Source organism: Molossus molossus, unplaced genomic scaffold, assembly GCF_014108415.1.
Source record: "Molossus molossus isolate mMolMol1 unplaced genomic scaffold, mMolMol1.p scaffold_m16_p_6, whole genome shotgun sequence".
Taxonomy (NCBI): Eukaryota; Metazoa; Chordata; class Mammalia; order Chiroptera; family Molossidae; genus Molossus; species Molossus molossus.
The window spans coordinates 73637643-73654898 of NW_023425399.1; the positions used below are offsets into that span (position 1 = coordinate 73637643).

Genomic DNA, 17256 nt, shown 5'->3' on the forward strand with positions numbered 1-17256 from the left:
CCAGACTTCCTTACAGCTAGAGTTCTGAATATAATTTAGCATAAGTAAAGAAGGCAGATGTGAGATGGAGGCTGTACTAATACTGGCAAGTATTATCATTAAAGTAATTCTTCTGGAGCAGTGGTGACAGAGATCCTGGTGTTCAGACACAAGATTCATTAGTGGCAAGAGGAATGGTACAAAGCATCTAACTTGGTGTGAATTGTAGCAGACATGGCAAAATGTTGTAGAGAGCCAGCTGTAGAGTGGCTTGCTTATCATGGCATTCTTCTTCCTGATCCTCACACCACGTTAGTACACTCTGGGATTTAGTGGTTTCCTGAACTTAGAAGAGGCTGTTTTGGTTGACCTGGTTCTGCAGTGTGGCAATGGGAGTCATGTCTCAAAACTCTTGTCAATTCTCAACCATTCTATCCTCGGGTTTTTTGTTTAAGAAAAAGTCCTTTCTTGCTTAAACTAATTAGAATGAACTCTGGTCTCTGCACTTTACTGGGCCTTATACATTAAATCTTGCTCTGGCCAGGTAGCTCAGTTGGTTAGAGCATTGTTCCAATACACCAAGGTTGTGGGTTTGATCCCGGAACAAGGAACCAATGAATGCATAAATAAGTGGAGCAACAAACTGATGTTTTCTCTCTCTCTAAATTGATCCATAACAAAATACATTACACCTTAACACCATTACACCTTAACACCATTAGGTAATGGATGGTTCTAAGAAGATGATAAGGACACTATCAAGAAGAGTGAAGAGTCCAAGATTTGACTCTACTTGCAAACAAGTTAGTCTGCCAGCACTTCATGGATCCTAGCAAAAGACATGAGACTCCTGAATCACAGCCAAACAACTTGACACCAACAGTACAAGCAGCATGAGCTTTATGTTCTTATCAGTTCCCCTTGCCCTCCAAGTCCCATGAGAGCAATGCAAAGTGGTTCAGGTGGGTGCTTGAGCATATAGGTTTGTTTGTATCACAGCTGAGGAACCCCAAGTTTAGGGTACCTGAATCCTTTGTAACGAGTTCAAGCAAATCTGCCCAACGTTTGCAGATCTGAGGGAGCATTATCTTTACTATACTGGATGGTAGACGTACCTGCCTTCCACTCGAGGAGACACAATATCTTCCAAGGCTGTTCACTATACAAATATCCTTCCTTGGAAAAGAGTCTAGAAGAAATGCAGTCAGGGCCTCTCTCTGCCCATAAGATGTGAGAAATGTAAAAGAGCCATGTAAAATTGTTTCCTAGTAGACATCAGTCAACTTTTCATTTCAACTATATTAATTCTTCTTTTAGAGCCCAAACTAGGCTTTATCTTTTAAAAATTCACTTTAATCTAATTATGGAATTGAACAAATATTTGTACACTCTCAGAAACTAATTTATAGCATGGTTTCTATACATTTCAGCCTTGAGAAAACACCATAGGAGTCATTACTAAAGGTATCCATTCATAAATTACTTTTATTTCTCATTAAATGAGCACAGAGTCATTAGCATATTAATAACAGATATGTTTATTATTACATATCCATCAGTGCGGCTCTCAATACCACTTGAAACATGCATATCATCCTAGAGACGAATCAGTTTTCCAGTGCTTCTTATTTGATACACATTACTGCAAAGCCATTATAAATTACTGAGGAGGTATTTGGTTAAAAAAATAAACAATAAATCATACTGCCCATACAAATATACTCTTGTTATTACACAAGAGTTTAACAGTATTTATCTGGTAATTCCTATGTTAACTGGAAAACATCACAGATGTATTGCCATAATTTTCTTTTATATTGGTGCAACCTTCTACATGTTTTGCTGTTTTATAAAGTCATTATTTTAGCAGGTAGTTTGATGCAAAGACTGTACTTAATTTATGAAAGTCCAACAGACCTCTAAATATTTAAAATTAAACCAATTATCAATGAAAAACCCACTGACATAATTTTTTGAAAATATGTTTTTTGAAACGTCTATATTTAGTCATGGCAGTAAAATAATTCTCTCAAATTAAGGCACTAAAAGCTCAATGCAACGCCCATTGAAGTGTTCTAAGAATAATTTACATTTCAAACAGTGCATACATTTCTTATATGTTTGTTAACTTAATGTCTTTATCACTTAAAACCACAAAGAAATACATTATACAATTACAGAAATGATGTACCCCACAAAATGTTTTTAAACTTGGTTCTTTTGTACAAGTTAGTTCCTAAAGTCTCTAGTAGTAAAATAATTCAATATGGCTTGGCAAAAATGCATAGATTATATGTAATTTTTTTTGCCTTCTCCCATTCCCCAATCTACAAACTTGCTGAAACACATACAGTATTTTGTAAAGCATAAGTAAGATATTTATTCTCCGTCAAGTCCACCATGGGCAATCACTAGTAAGGCTTTTAAATTCTACAGTGAGGGCACTGAAGTCAAGTGAATCACTGCTTTCTTAGAATAGTTTTGTATAGTCTTGCAAGAGCACAAAAACTGAAGTCATTAAAAAAAATTGCAGTTGTCTCATTTTGAGATATTTTCTTTACTCCTTCCATGAGCTGATCTTGACAGCGATGGCCATTCCACTTAAAAGTGAAAATCCCTTCTTCTCACTCATATGAGGAAACTGTGTTCTATCATGACTGACAGGTGTTTTCTTAGAAATTCAAAAAGGCAGCACCTTTTTAAAAAATATATATCTAGCTAAGCTTTTCCCCAATTTTACTTGCATTACATAGTAATAATTAATCTAATCTACCTGTAGGCAAACCCGCAATAAAAACAAAACAAGAAAAAAAACAAAAAACCCTCGGTGTGCTTTTGTGCCAAAGCATGGACAGAATAACAGCGATCTTAACCCTGAAGCCTGTGATATTGTGTCAAAGGAACAGCCTGTCTGCTCTGCATGGTTAAAGAAACCTGGTTTATCAGGTAGCATCCCACATGATTCCACAAGGTGCTAGGTCACGGTTAACTGTTGATGGAAAAAAAAGAAAAAACTATAATTAAAAAAATGTACTCAGTTGGAGGGAAAGGTAAGTTACATTGTTTTTATATCTAATAATTAAACAAAATTTGAAAAACAAGAAAATAAAAAAATACACTTAGTATTATCTCCTTTTTGACTTTTACTCTATTTAAAATATATATATATTTCAAACATATATATGTATATACAGGGGTTGGCAAAAGTGGGTTTACAGTGTGAGTGCATGAAACAGTCTAATCTTGTGTTACTTATTAATTGTATTAGTAACATCTTTAAAAAATTTTTTTTTCCCCTTTGATTTTTAGGGGGAGAGAGAGAGAAACATCAATGAGAGAGAACATCAAATGGCCACCTCCTGCATGCCCCCCACTGGGGATCTGACCCACAACCTGGGCATGTGCCCTGACTGGGAATCGAACTGGAGACCTCTTGGTGCATGGGTCAATGCTCAACCACTGAGCCTCACCAGCCAATTATTAACAACTTTTAATAATTATCATATGAACTATAAACCTACTTTTGCTCTATATCTATAATTTTTTTACAAAGCTATAATAATTACTTTTAAATAATTTTAGATCCAGGTTTTCTTCTATGCAGGAGGGGGTTGATATAGGATTCTAGAGATATAATTCATGAGTGAAGCAATAATATACTGGAGTAGTCTGGCAGTTGAAGAACACAGAAGGAAAAATGGGTATGACTTGGTTATTGACAATAGGGAGTGAAGAAATGGAATTAATTAAAGATATTCTTAAGCCTACATGGATGATAGCAGCAGATAGGTATCAACTTCTAGAGTCAAATGCCCCCTTTAATACAGAAATTACACTCCAGGGAAAGCTGGTATTTGGTATTGCAAAAAAAAGCATAGGCTTTAGAATGAGATGAAAATGGGTTTCAATCCTGACTGCCACTAGTTAGCTGTATGATCTTGTGCATGTTGTCTAATTCCTTTAAGCCTCATTTAGTCATGTCAAAATGAGAACTTAATATCATAACCTCTCTTCAAGAAAGGGTTTAATTATGTTCTATAATTGTTTTTACAGCATATGAACATTTTTGAAAAAATTCCATCAAAATCATTTAACCTCTCCCAAAGGATACTTATTTGGGAAGTTTATTTGTAACACCATAGTCACAGATAATACCAAATAATTTTGATTAAAAAGAACAAAACTATGCTGATGTAGTTTAAAACTAAAAGATGAACAAAGTTTTATATAAATCTATTTACATTAAAAAAGGGATAAACCACAAGATTTTTAAAATTTTAAGGGCTAAATATGTGCCATGTATACCAACCAATGACAAAACTTGACATGGAACTAAATAAATATGATATATAGAAATATTATTAATTTCTAACAGGAATCAGTTAATTTGTAAAGTCATTTCTAGTCATATATAAATACCTAGCTATAAATGATGCTTTCTATGGGGAAAAGAACAATAAGATTCACATTTTAACAGGTGTTATTCACTCACTTTCACATTGTTAAAAAGGTTAAGATTTCAATCCTTACCTAGTTTTTCCAGATGTATTTTTGACCACTTTCCGGAAAGACTGATTTGCAGTGGATCTTGTAGAAAGTGTTCGAGGGGATGCACGAACAAAACCAGATGGTGGATTCTTAGGTATCTTCTTTACTAAATGAGTTACCCATTTTTTTTGTTCATCCTGAGAACAGGCTAACAACAGCATATCTCTTGCTGATGTTACATCATAACTTACTATGTTAAGAAAAAAAGAGTAAAATTAAAGTCACATAAATCTAAAAGCCCTACTGAATGCATACTTTTATAAGTTCTTAAAATTTTAAAAGATTTACTATGCTTAATTAAGCTTGGACAATATCTTTTTCTCCTTAATTTAATTAAGGCTGAAAATTTAAAAAGAAAACACTAGTTATAAACCAATAAGAAAAAGAAAGTAAAATCAGAAATATAATAAATGCATTAGTGAAAAAAATAAATGCATATTTATAATACAAGTTTCTCATCTTAAAATAGCTATAGCTTGTATTCTTTCCCTCTAGCTACCTCTGGTAAACTAGACATTTTGTCTATGATACAGTATGCTGGTCCAGGCAGTGAAAACCAGATAAAAAGAAAACAAGCCAGAGGTAAAAAATTCAAGGGAAGAATATAGTGGAACTCACCTATTACTCTTCTCTCCAATTTAGAATACCTTGTCAGTGATACTTTTTTAAAAAAAAAGAATGATTCTCTTTAAAGACATTATGTTCAAAGCTAAATGTGTAACTGTAAAATGATAGCTATATGTTGCTCCACCAGTGTCAAAATGTTATTTCATAAAACTATTTTTAGCCCTGGCCGGTTTGGCTCAGCGGTTAGAGCGTCGGCCTGCGGTCCAGAGAGACCCGGGTTCGGTTCCCGCCAAGGGCACGTACCTCGGTTGCAGTTTGTCCCCGGCCCTGGTCGGTCGTGCGGGTGGCAGCCACTCGATGTGTTCCTTTCACGTCGATGTTTCTCTCTCTCTCTCTCTGTTCCTCTTTCTCCCTCCCACTCTACCTGAACAAAAAATGGAAAAATGTCCTCGGGTGAGGATAAAAAAAAAAAAAAACTTTTTAAAAATTTGAGCATATTTGGTATTTATTAGAAGGATCCAGACCAATAGAAGTAGACACTACGTTGCAATAAAGGTTCTTTAAGACATACATTTCATAGCTTATAACCTCTTTTCAACTTGGTATAGAAAATGCTACACTTGAAAAAGTTACTAGGACGTAATTCTCTGTTTTAAGTTGTAAAATTTTTCACGCCTTACCTTTACATGGAGAAATTAAGTCCTCTTTCTTATCTAAGTGATCTCTGTGGCACTTAACATGGCATCTTCGACATTCTAGGGCAGGGGGCGGCTTAAAAACATGCCAGAGAGGTTTGGCACAGGCCTCACAGTTGGCAGGAAAGTGGTAGAGTGTAGGAATGAACTCATGGCCTTTGTGATTTTGAAAATTAGTTTTTTCAGCTTGCTGTACTGGTTCCACCTCTACATCTTTTCTACATTCACCTTCATTTGCATATAGTATCTATATTCAGGAATGGTACAAGAAAGAAGATAAAAAAAGATTTGTATCTGTATATACAAATTTCAAATGTATAAAAGCACTTGTGTGTGTGTGTGTATATATATATATATATGTATATTTACTTCAAAAAATATATATACTTAGTACTTAGGTAAAAGATCTTCTGAAATTATAATTTCAGATTTTTACCTGAAATATTTTAGGAATTTCTTCAGTTTCAGCTCTGTACACATCTCCTTGGGTTACAGGTCGAACATGAAACAATTTACTAAAATGGAAATAAATGTGATATAGGTCATCATAAAAACTCATTTACAGTGAAAGATATAAACAAACATATCTTGAAGATAAATTAGTCATTAGAAAAATACAACTTAAAATCATAGTACCAGCCTGACCGGTGTGGCTCAGTGGTTGAGCATCAACCCATGCACCAAGAGGTCGCCAGTTCAATTCCTGGTCAGGGCACATACCCGGGTTGTGGGCCAAATCCCCAATGGGGGTCATACAGGAGGCAGCCAGTCAATGTTCTCTCTCCCTCTCCCTTCCTCGCTCTCTAAAAATCAATAAAGAAAAAAAAAACAACTAAAGTTAAAAAAATTAAATTATAAAAAAATAAAATCACAGTATCACTATACACTTATAATAATTTAAAAAATAAAAATACTAATAAATCAAATGCTGATGAGGATGCAGAGAAATTAGATTACTCACACAATTGTCGTAAAAATGTAAAATTACAGAACCTCTCTGGAAAAGAGTGTGGCAATTTACAAAACTAAACATGTACTAACCCTATGAGACCCAGCAATTGCACTCCTGGGTTTTTACTCCAGGGTAACATGAGGGATCCCTGTGATGGAACCATTCTATATATTGACTGTAGTTGTGGTCATAAGAATCTATACATGTGATAAGGGCATACAGATCGAAACGAAAGAAGTAAAACTTATTATTTGGAGATGACATGATAGTATATATAGGAAAGCCCTGTGAAAACAAAACAAAACAAAACAAAACAAAACAAAAAAACCCATAAAAATAAGAGAATAGCAAGATTAGAGGACTCAAGATTAATATATAAAAATAGTGTTGGAACAACCAAATATTCACAAGAAAAAAAAAAAGTAACATCAACGAAATACAAAAATAAATTTGAGATTAATCATAACTTAATTGTAAAACCTAGAAAAATAAAGTTCCTAGAAGGAAACATAAAACACCTTCAACAACCTTTGGACAAGCAAAAATTTCTTGGACAGACTACAAAAGACAACAATTCTTTTTAAAACCTTGACATATGGTCTCTGTTAAAAGGTACGGTAAAGAAAATGAACAGGCAAGCCACACACTGGGAAATATTTGCACTACATATTTCTGCCATTTAATTTGTATCCAGACTTATACAGAACTTCTACAAATCAATTAAAAAAAATAAGCAACCTAATTAAAAAATGAGTAAAAGAGTTGGAGACACTTAAGAAAAAATATACAAATGATCAATAAACACATAATAAGATTCTTGGCATAATTGTCATGAAAAAAAAAACAAAAACAAAAACAAATTAAAACAATGAGAAAGCACTGTGCCCTGGCCGGTTTGGCTCAGCGGCTAGAGCGTCGGCCTGTGGTCCAGAGAGACCCGGGTTCGGTTCCCGCTAAGGGCATATACCTTGGTTGCAGTTTGTCCCTGGCCCTGGTTGGTCATGCGGGTGGCAGCCACTCGATGTGTCCCTTTCATGTCGATGTTTCTCTCTCTCTCCCTCCCACTCTATCTGTACAAAAAATGGAAAAATGTCCTCGGGTGAGGATAAAAAAACACAAAAACAAACAAACAATGAGAAAGCATTGTTAATTAAAGACTGACAACACCAAATGTTCATGAGGATATGTAGCAACTGAAACTCATATTACTGGTGACTATAAAATAGTATAACCATTTTTTAAAACAATTTGGTAGATTTTTAAAAGATTAAAACACATTTAAACCCAGTATTCCACTAAAGTCCCCAAAAGGAATGTTCATAGCAGTCTAATTTGTAATAGTCTCAAACTGGAAGCAAGCCAGATGTCTGTCAACAGAACAATGGATGAACAAGTTGAGATATATTCATTCAATGAAATATTACTCAGCAATAAAAACACCCAGACAATTGCTATATATAGCAAAACACTATGCTGAGTGAAAGAACCCAGATACAAAAGAGTATACACTATATAATTCCAGTTATATTAAGTTGTAAAATAGGCAGTGATAGAATTCAAATTTAAAATAATGTTTTTATTGATTTGAGAGAGAGAAAGGGAGAGAGAGAGAGAGAGAGAAAGAGAAACATCCATCAGCTGCCTCCTGCCAGCCCCCTACTGGGAACAGAGCCTGAAACCTGGGCACATGCCCTGCCTAGTGATTGCACCCACAACTTTTTGGTGCACGGGACAATGTTCAACCAACTGAGCTACACCAGACAGGGACAGACTTTTTTTTTTTTCTGAGAAGGGGCAAAAGTGAGCTTTCTAGGATGATGGGAATGTTTTCTTTTCTTGTCTTGGCTGGTGAGCGATTACATGGGTGTTTACAATTACAAAAATCACTGAACAGTATATTTAAGATTTATGTATTTTAATGTATGAAAATCATACCTCAATTAAAAGGTAAAACAAAAATGATCTTTCACTGATCTAAAAAGCATTTAACTTAGTTGAAAGACGTTGTCTCTTATATTATTGTTTATGTATTATTCCAATTAAGTGATCATTTAAATTTTCATAACTAGTGCTTTTAAAAAAAGGGGAATAAAATATCAGTACTCTTTGGTATTTACTCAATTCTTTTTATATTCTAACCATAAATAGCTCCACAAATGTTTAATCTCAATGGCAATACTTCATTTTAAGTGTATGTTTCTCTTGAATAGCACCCACCTCATTTTATTTTTTATTTTTCAAGATTTTTTTTTGAGAGTGGATTTTTATTGGCATGGAGTTACACTTCTGGGGTTGTAAAGTCTCATGTCCCTTGGGGTTATAAAGTTCCATGCCCCTCAGTCCTGTCCTGAAAGAGGAGCAGTTGTGAATATAGTAAGGCTAGAAATAAAGCCAGAGTCCAGAGCGTCTGCTCCATGATGCAGCTGGGTCCAGATTAGGATTAGTCCAGATTCAGTCCATTGCACCCACTTAACTTTAAAATATGTTTTTTATTGATTTTTTTAGAGAGAGAGGAGAAGGGAGAGATAGAAACATCGATGTGAGACAGAAACATCGATTAGCTGCCTCATGCACGCCTCCTACTGGAGATGGAGCCTGCAACCTGGGCATGTGCCCTGACCAAGAATTGAATCGGGACCTCTCAGTCCATGGGACGACACTCAATCCACTGAGCCACACTGGCTGGGCAATGTCACTTTAAATTTACATTTTGTTGAATATGTTTTACCTTTTCTACTACTAGTCTGTAAACTCCTTCAGTATGAAAATGTCTTAAACATCTTTATAAGTGCTACAGCACCTGTGATAGTACAGGCAGCAGTGCTAAGAAATGGTTTTAAAATGAATACAAGGAAAAAAACCTAAGCTTATTACAGGCCTCTTTGACCTGTTATTAAAAAAGAACAAATACATTTATATTTATTTTTTAAAAATGACCACATAATCATATACTTTTTGAGATGCTTTTTGAACTTAAAACCAATAAGCATTGAAATAAAACTTTATGTTAAGTCTTACTTTAGCAAAATGTACTTTGGCCAGGTTACTCAGTTGGTTGGAGTATCTTCCCACATACCAAAAGGTTGCGGGTTTGATCCCTGGGAAGGGCGTATGGGAAGCAACTTATGAATGTTTCTCACATCAATGTTTCTCTCTCTCTTTGCTTCCTCTCTCTAAAATCAATAAGCATATCCTTGGATGATAATTAAAAAAAAAAAAGTTGCCCTGCTGGTGTGGCTCCGTGGTTTAGTGTTGATCCATATACCAGGAGGTCGCTGGTTTGATTCGCAGTTAGGGCACATGCCCAGGTTGTAGACCCAGTCCCCAGTGGGGGGCATCCAGGAGGTGGCCAGTTGATGTTCTCTCTCATCCAATGTTTCTTTTTTATTTTTAATTAATTAATTTTTTTTTATTATCACCCGAGGACATTTTTCCATTTTTTTATTCAGATACAGTGGGAGGGAGAAAGAGGGAGAGAGAGAGAGAGAAAAACATCGATGTAAAAGGGACACATCATGTGGCTGCCATCTGCATGACCCAACCAGGTCTGGGGACAAACTGCAACTGAAGTACATGCCCTTAGCGGGAACTGAACCCAGGTCTCTCTGCACCGCAGGCTGAGCCAAACCGGCCAGAGCTCTTTTTTTTAAAAAATTTTTTCTTTATTGTTTTTTAGAGAAAGAGAAAAGGAGAGACAGATAGAAACATCGATGAGAGAGAACATCGACTGGCCGCCTCCTGCATGCCCCCCAACTGGGGATTTGGCTCACAACCTGGGCATGTGCCCTGACTGGGAATCAAACTGGCGATCTCTTGGTGCATGGGTTGATGCTCAACCGCTGAGCCACACTGGCCGGGCTCATCAATGTTTCTATCTCTCTCTCCCTCTCCCTAAAAAAAAAAAATTAAAAAAAAAAAAGTCTTTAGAATAAACTTAGGTATGCAAAAATTTCCCTCTCACATTTCGCTCAAGTAAGATTTAATGTAAAATTATTTAAATTTAAAAAAAAGAGAGCCTGGCTGGTGTGGCTCAGTGGATGAGCATTGACCCATGCACCAAGAGGCTGCCGATTCAATTCCCGGTCAGGACACATGCCCTGGTTGGGGGCATGCAGGAGGTGGCCAATCGATGTTCTCTCTCATCAATGTTTCTATGTCTCTCTCCCTCTCCCTTTCTCTCTCTCTAAAAATCAATAAAGAAAAAAAATTAGTCTTTAATGGTTATTTAAAAGAGAAAAGTAGACAATATTATTTAAATAAAATATAAACTAAAGTGTAAGTCTAAGAATAATTATAAGTTAACACTCAACTGACTTAAAATTCAATCAAAGACAACTTACTCTATGTCCAATACCATAGATGGATTGGACTGCTCCTTATCTTGTTCATCGTTATAAAACAAAATTTTTTTGCTGCTTACCACAACATACTGAAATGAGAAAAAAAGGGGGGGAAAGAGGTAAAAGAGCGTTAACTTGGTTTAAATAGGCATAATATCTGTCATTTATTTCTAAATTATATTATATTAATCTAAAATCAATGCCAATAGTAGGTCAGTTAATACAAGTTCTATGCTTTAAAAGTAAATATAAAACAAAATATCAACTAAAAAACAATGGAGCATATATGGTACCTGTTTCTTCCAGCCATATCGTTTGATATTTCCTCTATTTGGTACTGAAAGCCAACCTTCAATTCTTGACTCTAGAAGAAAAAGAATATATAGTATTCAGTCTTAAATTGTAACAAAAGGAAAGGCTTTTACAAGTTGTCTGACAGCATGCAACAACAGGCATTTGAACACAGCTAAATGAATAAGTGCTATAATTTGCTCTCCCATGCTTCAATCACACAAATCAACTTTAATGGCCATACAATGACTGCAGAAAAGAATTCCAAGCCACTTTTCCCATAAAATAACATTCAATACTCAATTATAAAAGTATGAAGTAATTTAAGAGCCAGGCAAAACTGGAATGGACTGCAGTTTAAATGGGATATGCTATAGAAGACTTTAAATATCGTTTAACATTCATATAAAAATATTTAGCAACAACAACAAAAAAAATTATGCAGCAAGTGAAACAAATCAGAGCCATGATTTACACAAGAAAGAGCAAGCAAAAGTACAGAAGTGTCCTATTACTCACAGAAGATAAGAATAGAAGATAAATAAATAAGGAATGCAGGCAGAATCAACTAGATATAAAGAATAAAAGACAAGCATTTTATTTGTTTTCTCAGTACAATATTCTGATAAACTTTTTGGTAAAACACCCATAATAATTTCAGTAAAATTGTCCAAATTTAGTTGGTGGGGTACTTAATTCTAGTGGTAAGTCCAATTACAATTCTTATCAAACTAAAAAGGTATAGAGCCTTTTAACTAATTGTGATACCACAATTTAATAAACAAAAGAACACACAATTCAGTTGTTCATCCATTAATATTTTAACCAGTTTGTGCATACCAGAAATTCTAGACTAATTCGATCAAGGCATTTCATAGTAATTATTACTACTGTTTAAACACTGGAGAGTATTATGCTAAGTGAAATAACCAGTCAGAGAAAGACAAGTATCACATGATCTCACTTATATGTGAATCTAATGAACAAAATAAACTGATAAAACAGAAACAAGAGGCATGGAAACATGAAATAGACTGATGAACTTCAGAAGGAAGTGGGGAGGGGGTTAGAAAGAGATTAACCAAAGAACTTATATGCATATGTGAATTACCCATGGACACAGACTATAGAGTGGTGAAGGCCTGGGGTGGGACAGGTCTCAGGAGGAAGGGGGCAATGGGGTGAAAAAAAGGGGAACATCTGTAATACTCTCAACAATAGAGATTTAAAAATAAATAAATACATAAATAAAATTAATGATTATTAGAAATACTTGGGGGCCCTGGCCGGTTTGGCTCAGCAGTAGAGCGTTTGCCTGCAGACCAATGAGTTGAGATCATTGGAATCAGGTTCGATTCCGGTCAAGGGCATGTACCTCAGTTGCGGTTAGTCCCTGGTCTGGGCCGTGGGAGGGGCAACCAGCTGATGTATCCCTCTCATGTCGATGTTTCTCTCTCTCCCTTTCTCCTTCTATCTCCCTCCTACTCTATCTGCAGTTAAATAGAAAAAAAAATATCCTTGGATGTGAGGGCGATCTGGCTGTGACATCTGTCACCCCACTGATCTCCAGGGTTGATTCAGCTGATCTGGCTGGCTAGGCGGGTGTCCCCCTCCTCCCTCAACTGACCCATGTGCGTCCCTCCCCAAGCTGCCTGCTCAGTTGAAGAGGACGACCTTCCCCACAGAGAAGACCGGTCTTCAGTCAAGGGTATACGAGTAGCTGCGCTCCCCTGCTAGAACCTCCAAACAAGCTCTCAAGGTCCATTTGTAGGAGAATGTAGGGTAGTCAAGTTTCCAAGACTCCAGACACATCCATGTGAGGCACTACACATGGCAGTCTGCCTTTCTTTAAAAAAAAAAAATCCTTGGGTGAGGATTAAAAAAAAAATACTCGGGAGAAAAAGATGATTCTATTAGAAATGGTCATTTTATACCAGGTTAGAGACAAGAGTACTTTATTGTTTTTATATACACTTTATATTTGAAACACAAAAGAATGGGAAAGTAACCAAATTTAAAATACGATACTATAACGTGACAGATTATACTATAGCTCAAATCATAATCTAATCAGAATATATACACATTGCCCTTCTGCACATAAAAGCTGTAAAATAGCTCAGCCTTACAATAAAGGTAACAACAATAGATAATATTTACTGAACATTTATTTTTGTCAAGTGCTTTACAACTAATATCTAAAAAATCTGTATAATCCCATGAATACAGGATATTATATTATATTCCTAGAAATACAGGATGGGATAGGTTCTACTATCATCCTCCATTTACAAAGGAAGAGACTGGAGGTTAACAAGAACTGACTTGCCCAAGGATACCTATCAGTAAATGTTAAATTTCTGACCTTATGTTCCTAGAGCACAATGGTCTTCCGTCCTTTAACAAGCTTTGCAGTTAACTGAATCAGGGGTCATGTTCTTCTTGTTCCGACTTCTTTCATGTACTAAATGTCCTTTGCTTTTGTTATTCCCTTTCACCAAAATTGCACTTATTGTTTAAAGTAGAGGAAATAATAAGAAACTTCAGCTCAAAATGATTCCCCTCTTATCTCAAGCTTTTTTCTTAGCTGCTGTTATTTAGTTCATCTGTATTATTTTGTTTCCTTTGGTAGTTCCTTGGTAAGTTTGGGAGTTCAGGGACCATATCTTAACACTTTTATATACATCACTGCTTCTGACACAAGGGTACTTGATAACTATTTGGTGATTATTTTATAATTCTGCTTTTCTAAAATTAGCCAATTAAATCATTCTCTATAAATAATTATAATAATTTAACAACCAAAGGGGAGTTTTATATTAAATAAGAGGCAGAGGCTGGTGATCATTCACAAATATTCTCTTACAAAAGCAAAGAAATTATTGCTAGGATTATTTCCCTTCAGTGTGCCAAAAATTGCACCTCTTACTCCTAAGTCTATTTAATACCAGTGAGTCCTCATTGAAAATAAAAAAAAAACCATGAAAGCCATTGGAATCCTGACATTTATACAAAATTGTATATGCCAAAATACCCTTCCCCTTAGTTATTTTTCTATGAGGATAAATATCAAAAACATTTATGATTTCTGGTTCTGGGTTTGGAGTCACCTGCCAGTGTTTTCTTAAGTATATTTTCAATGAATTACTACATGTTATGACTTTATCTGTCATTTTAATGTTTCTACAGAATTTTTATATACCAAAGGCATTTTATAAATTAAATAAGCCGAATTTTATATTTGTTGCAATTTAAATGAAGAAATTTGGAACTCACAAAAGGTGTAGAGGATATTTTGGTTTTTTTGCCAATTTAGAACAATACTGTTATGAAAGAGAATTCTAGTTTTTCCTTCTGGTGAATTCTCTCCAGAGAAATAGCTGAACAAATAAACAATACATACTCAGCAATAACAAATAAAAAATACAAACTAGCTTCTCCTCTGTTTCCTTTACTTCTGTCTTAGATGCAAGTTAACCAGTTTTTTTATTTTTATTTTTTATTATTATTTTTTTATCCTCACCCAAGGACATTTTTCCATTTTTTGTACAGATAGAGTGGGAGTGAGAGAAAGGAAGAGAGAGAGAGAGAAACATCGATGTGAAAGGGACACATCGAGTGGCTGCCACCCGCACGACCAACCAGGGCCAGGGATAAACTGCAGCCGAAGTACGTGCCCTTAGCGGGAACTGAACCCGGGTCTCTCTGGACCGCAGGCGGACGCGCTAACCGCTGAGCCAAACCGGCCAGGGCCCAGTTTTTTAAATATACAAAGACTTCCTTTAAAATCATAACCATTTGTGATGTAAGTGGCAATTGGAAAGTATAATGCAGTAAATTCCTCTTTTACATCACAGACACTGAAATCAGCTTCTCCAGATAAAGAAATGTTGAAGACTGCTAAATCTAGATTACCATCAATAATATACTATAGAAGTACATAACAACTTAGCACCACATTTTCTATATTTGTATAGCAACTTTAACTTACAAAAAAATTAGTGTCTATTATTCCAATATCAGCAATTGACTCCTTTACCCAAATAAGAGATACAGAGGCTAGCTATATGTAAATCAATATTTAATACAGCCAACTTAAACATCAAAGCTAACTTCTGAAGACTACCTAAGTTTACCTGGATAAACCACATAATGCTTAAGAAAAAGAATTAGAAAACCATTCCAGCATAACTTTAATTATATACATTAAAAAATGAAGTCAACCAATGCTTAAGAATTCAGATGCACTGATTATCTTCAAGTCATCGGTTATATGTGGACAAAGTCACAAACTCTCATACACTCACATACTTGGAAACACATCAAGAAATCTACCATTTAAAGGTTTAAATTGCACAGCTCAAGATCAAGCTGGATGGAAAGAGAATGTTGCACATAATCAATAAGATAATGCATATTAAAATGGAGTGTTGATAGCAAGTGTTTTTCCTAATGCTTCATCTACTTTTACATGCTTAGGTCAACAGTTAAAAAACAAGAAAAGAGAACAAGGAAAGAGAGACTTATTACATTATTCTTTTTTTTTTTAGAGAGAGAGAAACATCGATGTGAGAAATATCCATCGGCTGCGTCCTGCATACCCCCTACCGGGGATCAAGTCTGCAACCTGGGCATGTGCCCTGACTGGGAATCAAATTGGACCTCTCAGTCCATGGGACAATGCTCAATCCACTGAGCCAAATGGGCCATAGTTTAACATTATTCTTTTTGTCATGTAGGCAATGGGCAAACCTTACCCCTAAGAGTAATCTTTACATTTTACACGGTGTGCTAGGCCACAACTTGCCACAAAACCAAAACAAGGATAAAGACATAAAAGAAATAAGAGAATACAAGTGATTTTAAGAACTTCAAAGGGTTATAAGTCAGAGAAGGAGTAACGATTTTTTCTAAGCTTTTCAGAATTAGGAAACGTAGAGGAGAGATTTAATCTAGTCAATGACAAGATGCACACTAAGATTATAGAAGCTGAGATCTAGAGACACATAATAATTAAATAAGACTTTATTTTTTTATTATTTTTATTTTTTTATCCTCACCTGAGGACATTTTTCCATTTTTTGTACAGATAGAGTGGGAGGGAGAGAGAGGAAGGGAGAGAGAGTGAGAAACATCGACGTGAAGGGACACATCGAGTGGCTGCCACCCGCACGACCAACCAGGGCCGGGGACAAACTGCAACCGAAGTACGTGCCCTTAGCGGGAACCGAACCCGGGTCTCTCTGGACCGCAGGCCGACGCTCTAACCGCTGAGCCAAACTGGCCAGGGCATGACTTTATTTTTTTAAATATGTTTTTACTGATTATTTAGAGAGAGAGGAAGGGAGGGATAGAAACATCTATGTGAGAGAGAAACATCAATCGGCTGCTTCCTGCAAGCCCCTACTGGGGATCGGGCCCACAACCTGGGGCATGTGCCCTGACCAAGAATTGAACTGGGACCTCTCAGTCCATGGTATGACACTCAATCCACTGAGCCACACTGGCTGGGCTAAATAAGACTTTTTATATTAAATGATGAAATCAAAGAGAAATAATGAAAGTCATATATCAGTTCATCTATCCAATAACCTAAAAAAAATTTCATTGTGTCTGTTTGGTGTGACTCAGAGGTTGAGTGTCAACCCATGCACCAAGAGGTCGCTAGTTTGATTCCCAGTCAGGACACATGCCCAAGTTGTGGGCCAAATCCCCAGTGGGGGACATGCAGGAGGCAGACAATCGATGTTCTAGCTCATCAATGTTTCTATCTCTCTTTCTCCCTCTCTCTCTAAAATCAATAAAGGGAAAAAAATAAAATTTCATTGAACTAAAAATATGATCCAAATTTCTTTTGTTTTTAAATTTTTATTCATTTATAGAT

The 17256-nt window shown here is 35.8% G+C and overlaps 1 protein-coding gene across 6 annotated transcripts in view; it reads right to left on the bottom strand.

Annotated features, from left to right (window-relative positions):
- Positions 1-1446: 1446 nt before the first annotated feature.
- The window catches only part of ROCK1 (Rho associated coiled-coil containing protein kinase 1), a 186881-nt gene continuing 171071 nt past the window's right edge, over positions 1447-17256 (bottom strand). For 4 of the 6 annotated variants that reach the window (XM_036245221.1, XM_036245222.1, XM_036245223.1 and 1 more), the window contains 5 exons: positions 11375-11445; positions 11082-11170; positions 6226-6304; positions 5775-6036; positions 4506-4717 (listed from right to left, as the gene is read on the bottom strand). In XM_036245221.1, coding sequence (XP_036101114.1) covers positions 4506-4717; positions 5775-6036; positions 6226-6304; positions 11082-11170; positions 11375-11445 — 713 coding nt within the window. Of the gene's footprint in view, positions 2969-4505; positions 4718-5774; positions 6037-6225; positions 6305-11081; positions 11171-11374; positions 11446-17256 lie in introns of those variants that run through there. The other 2 variants (XM_036245219.1, XM_036245220.1) reach the window with 1 other exon arrangement.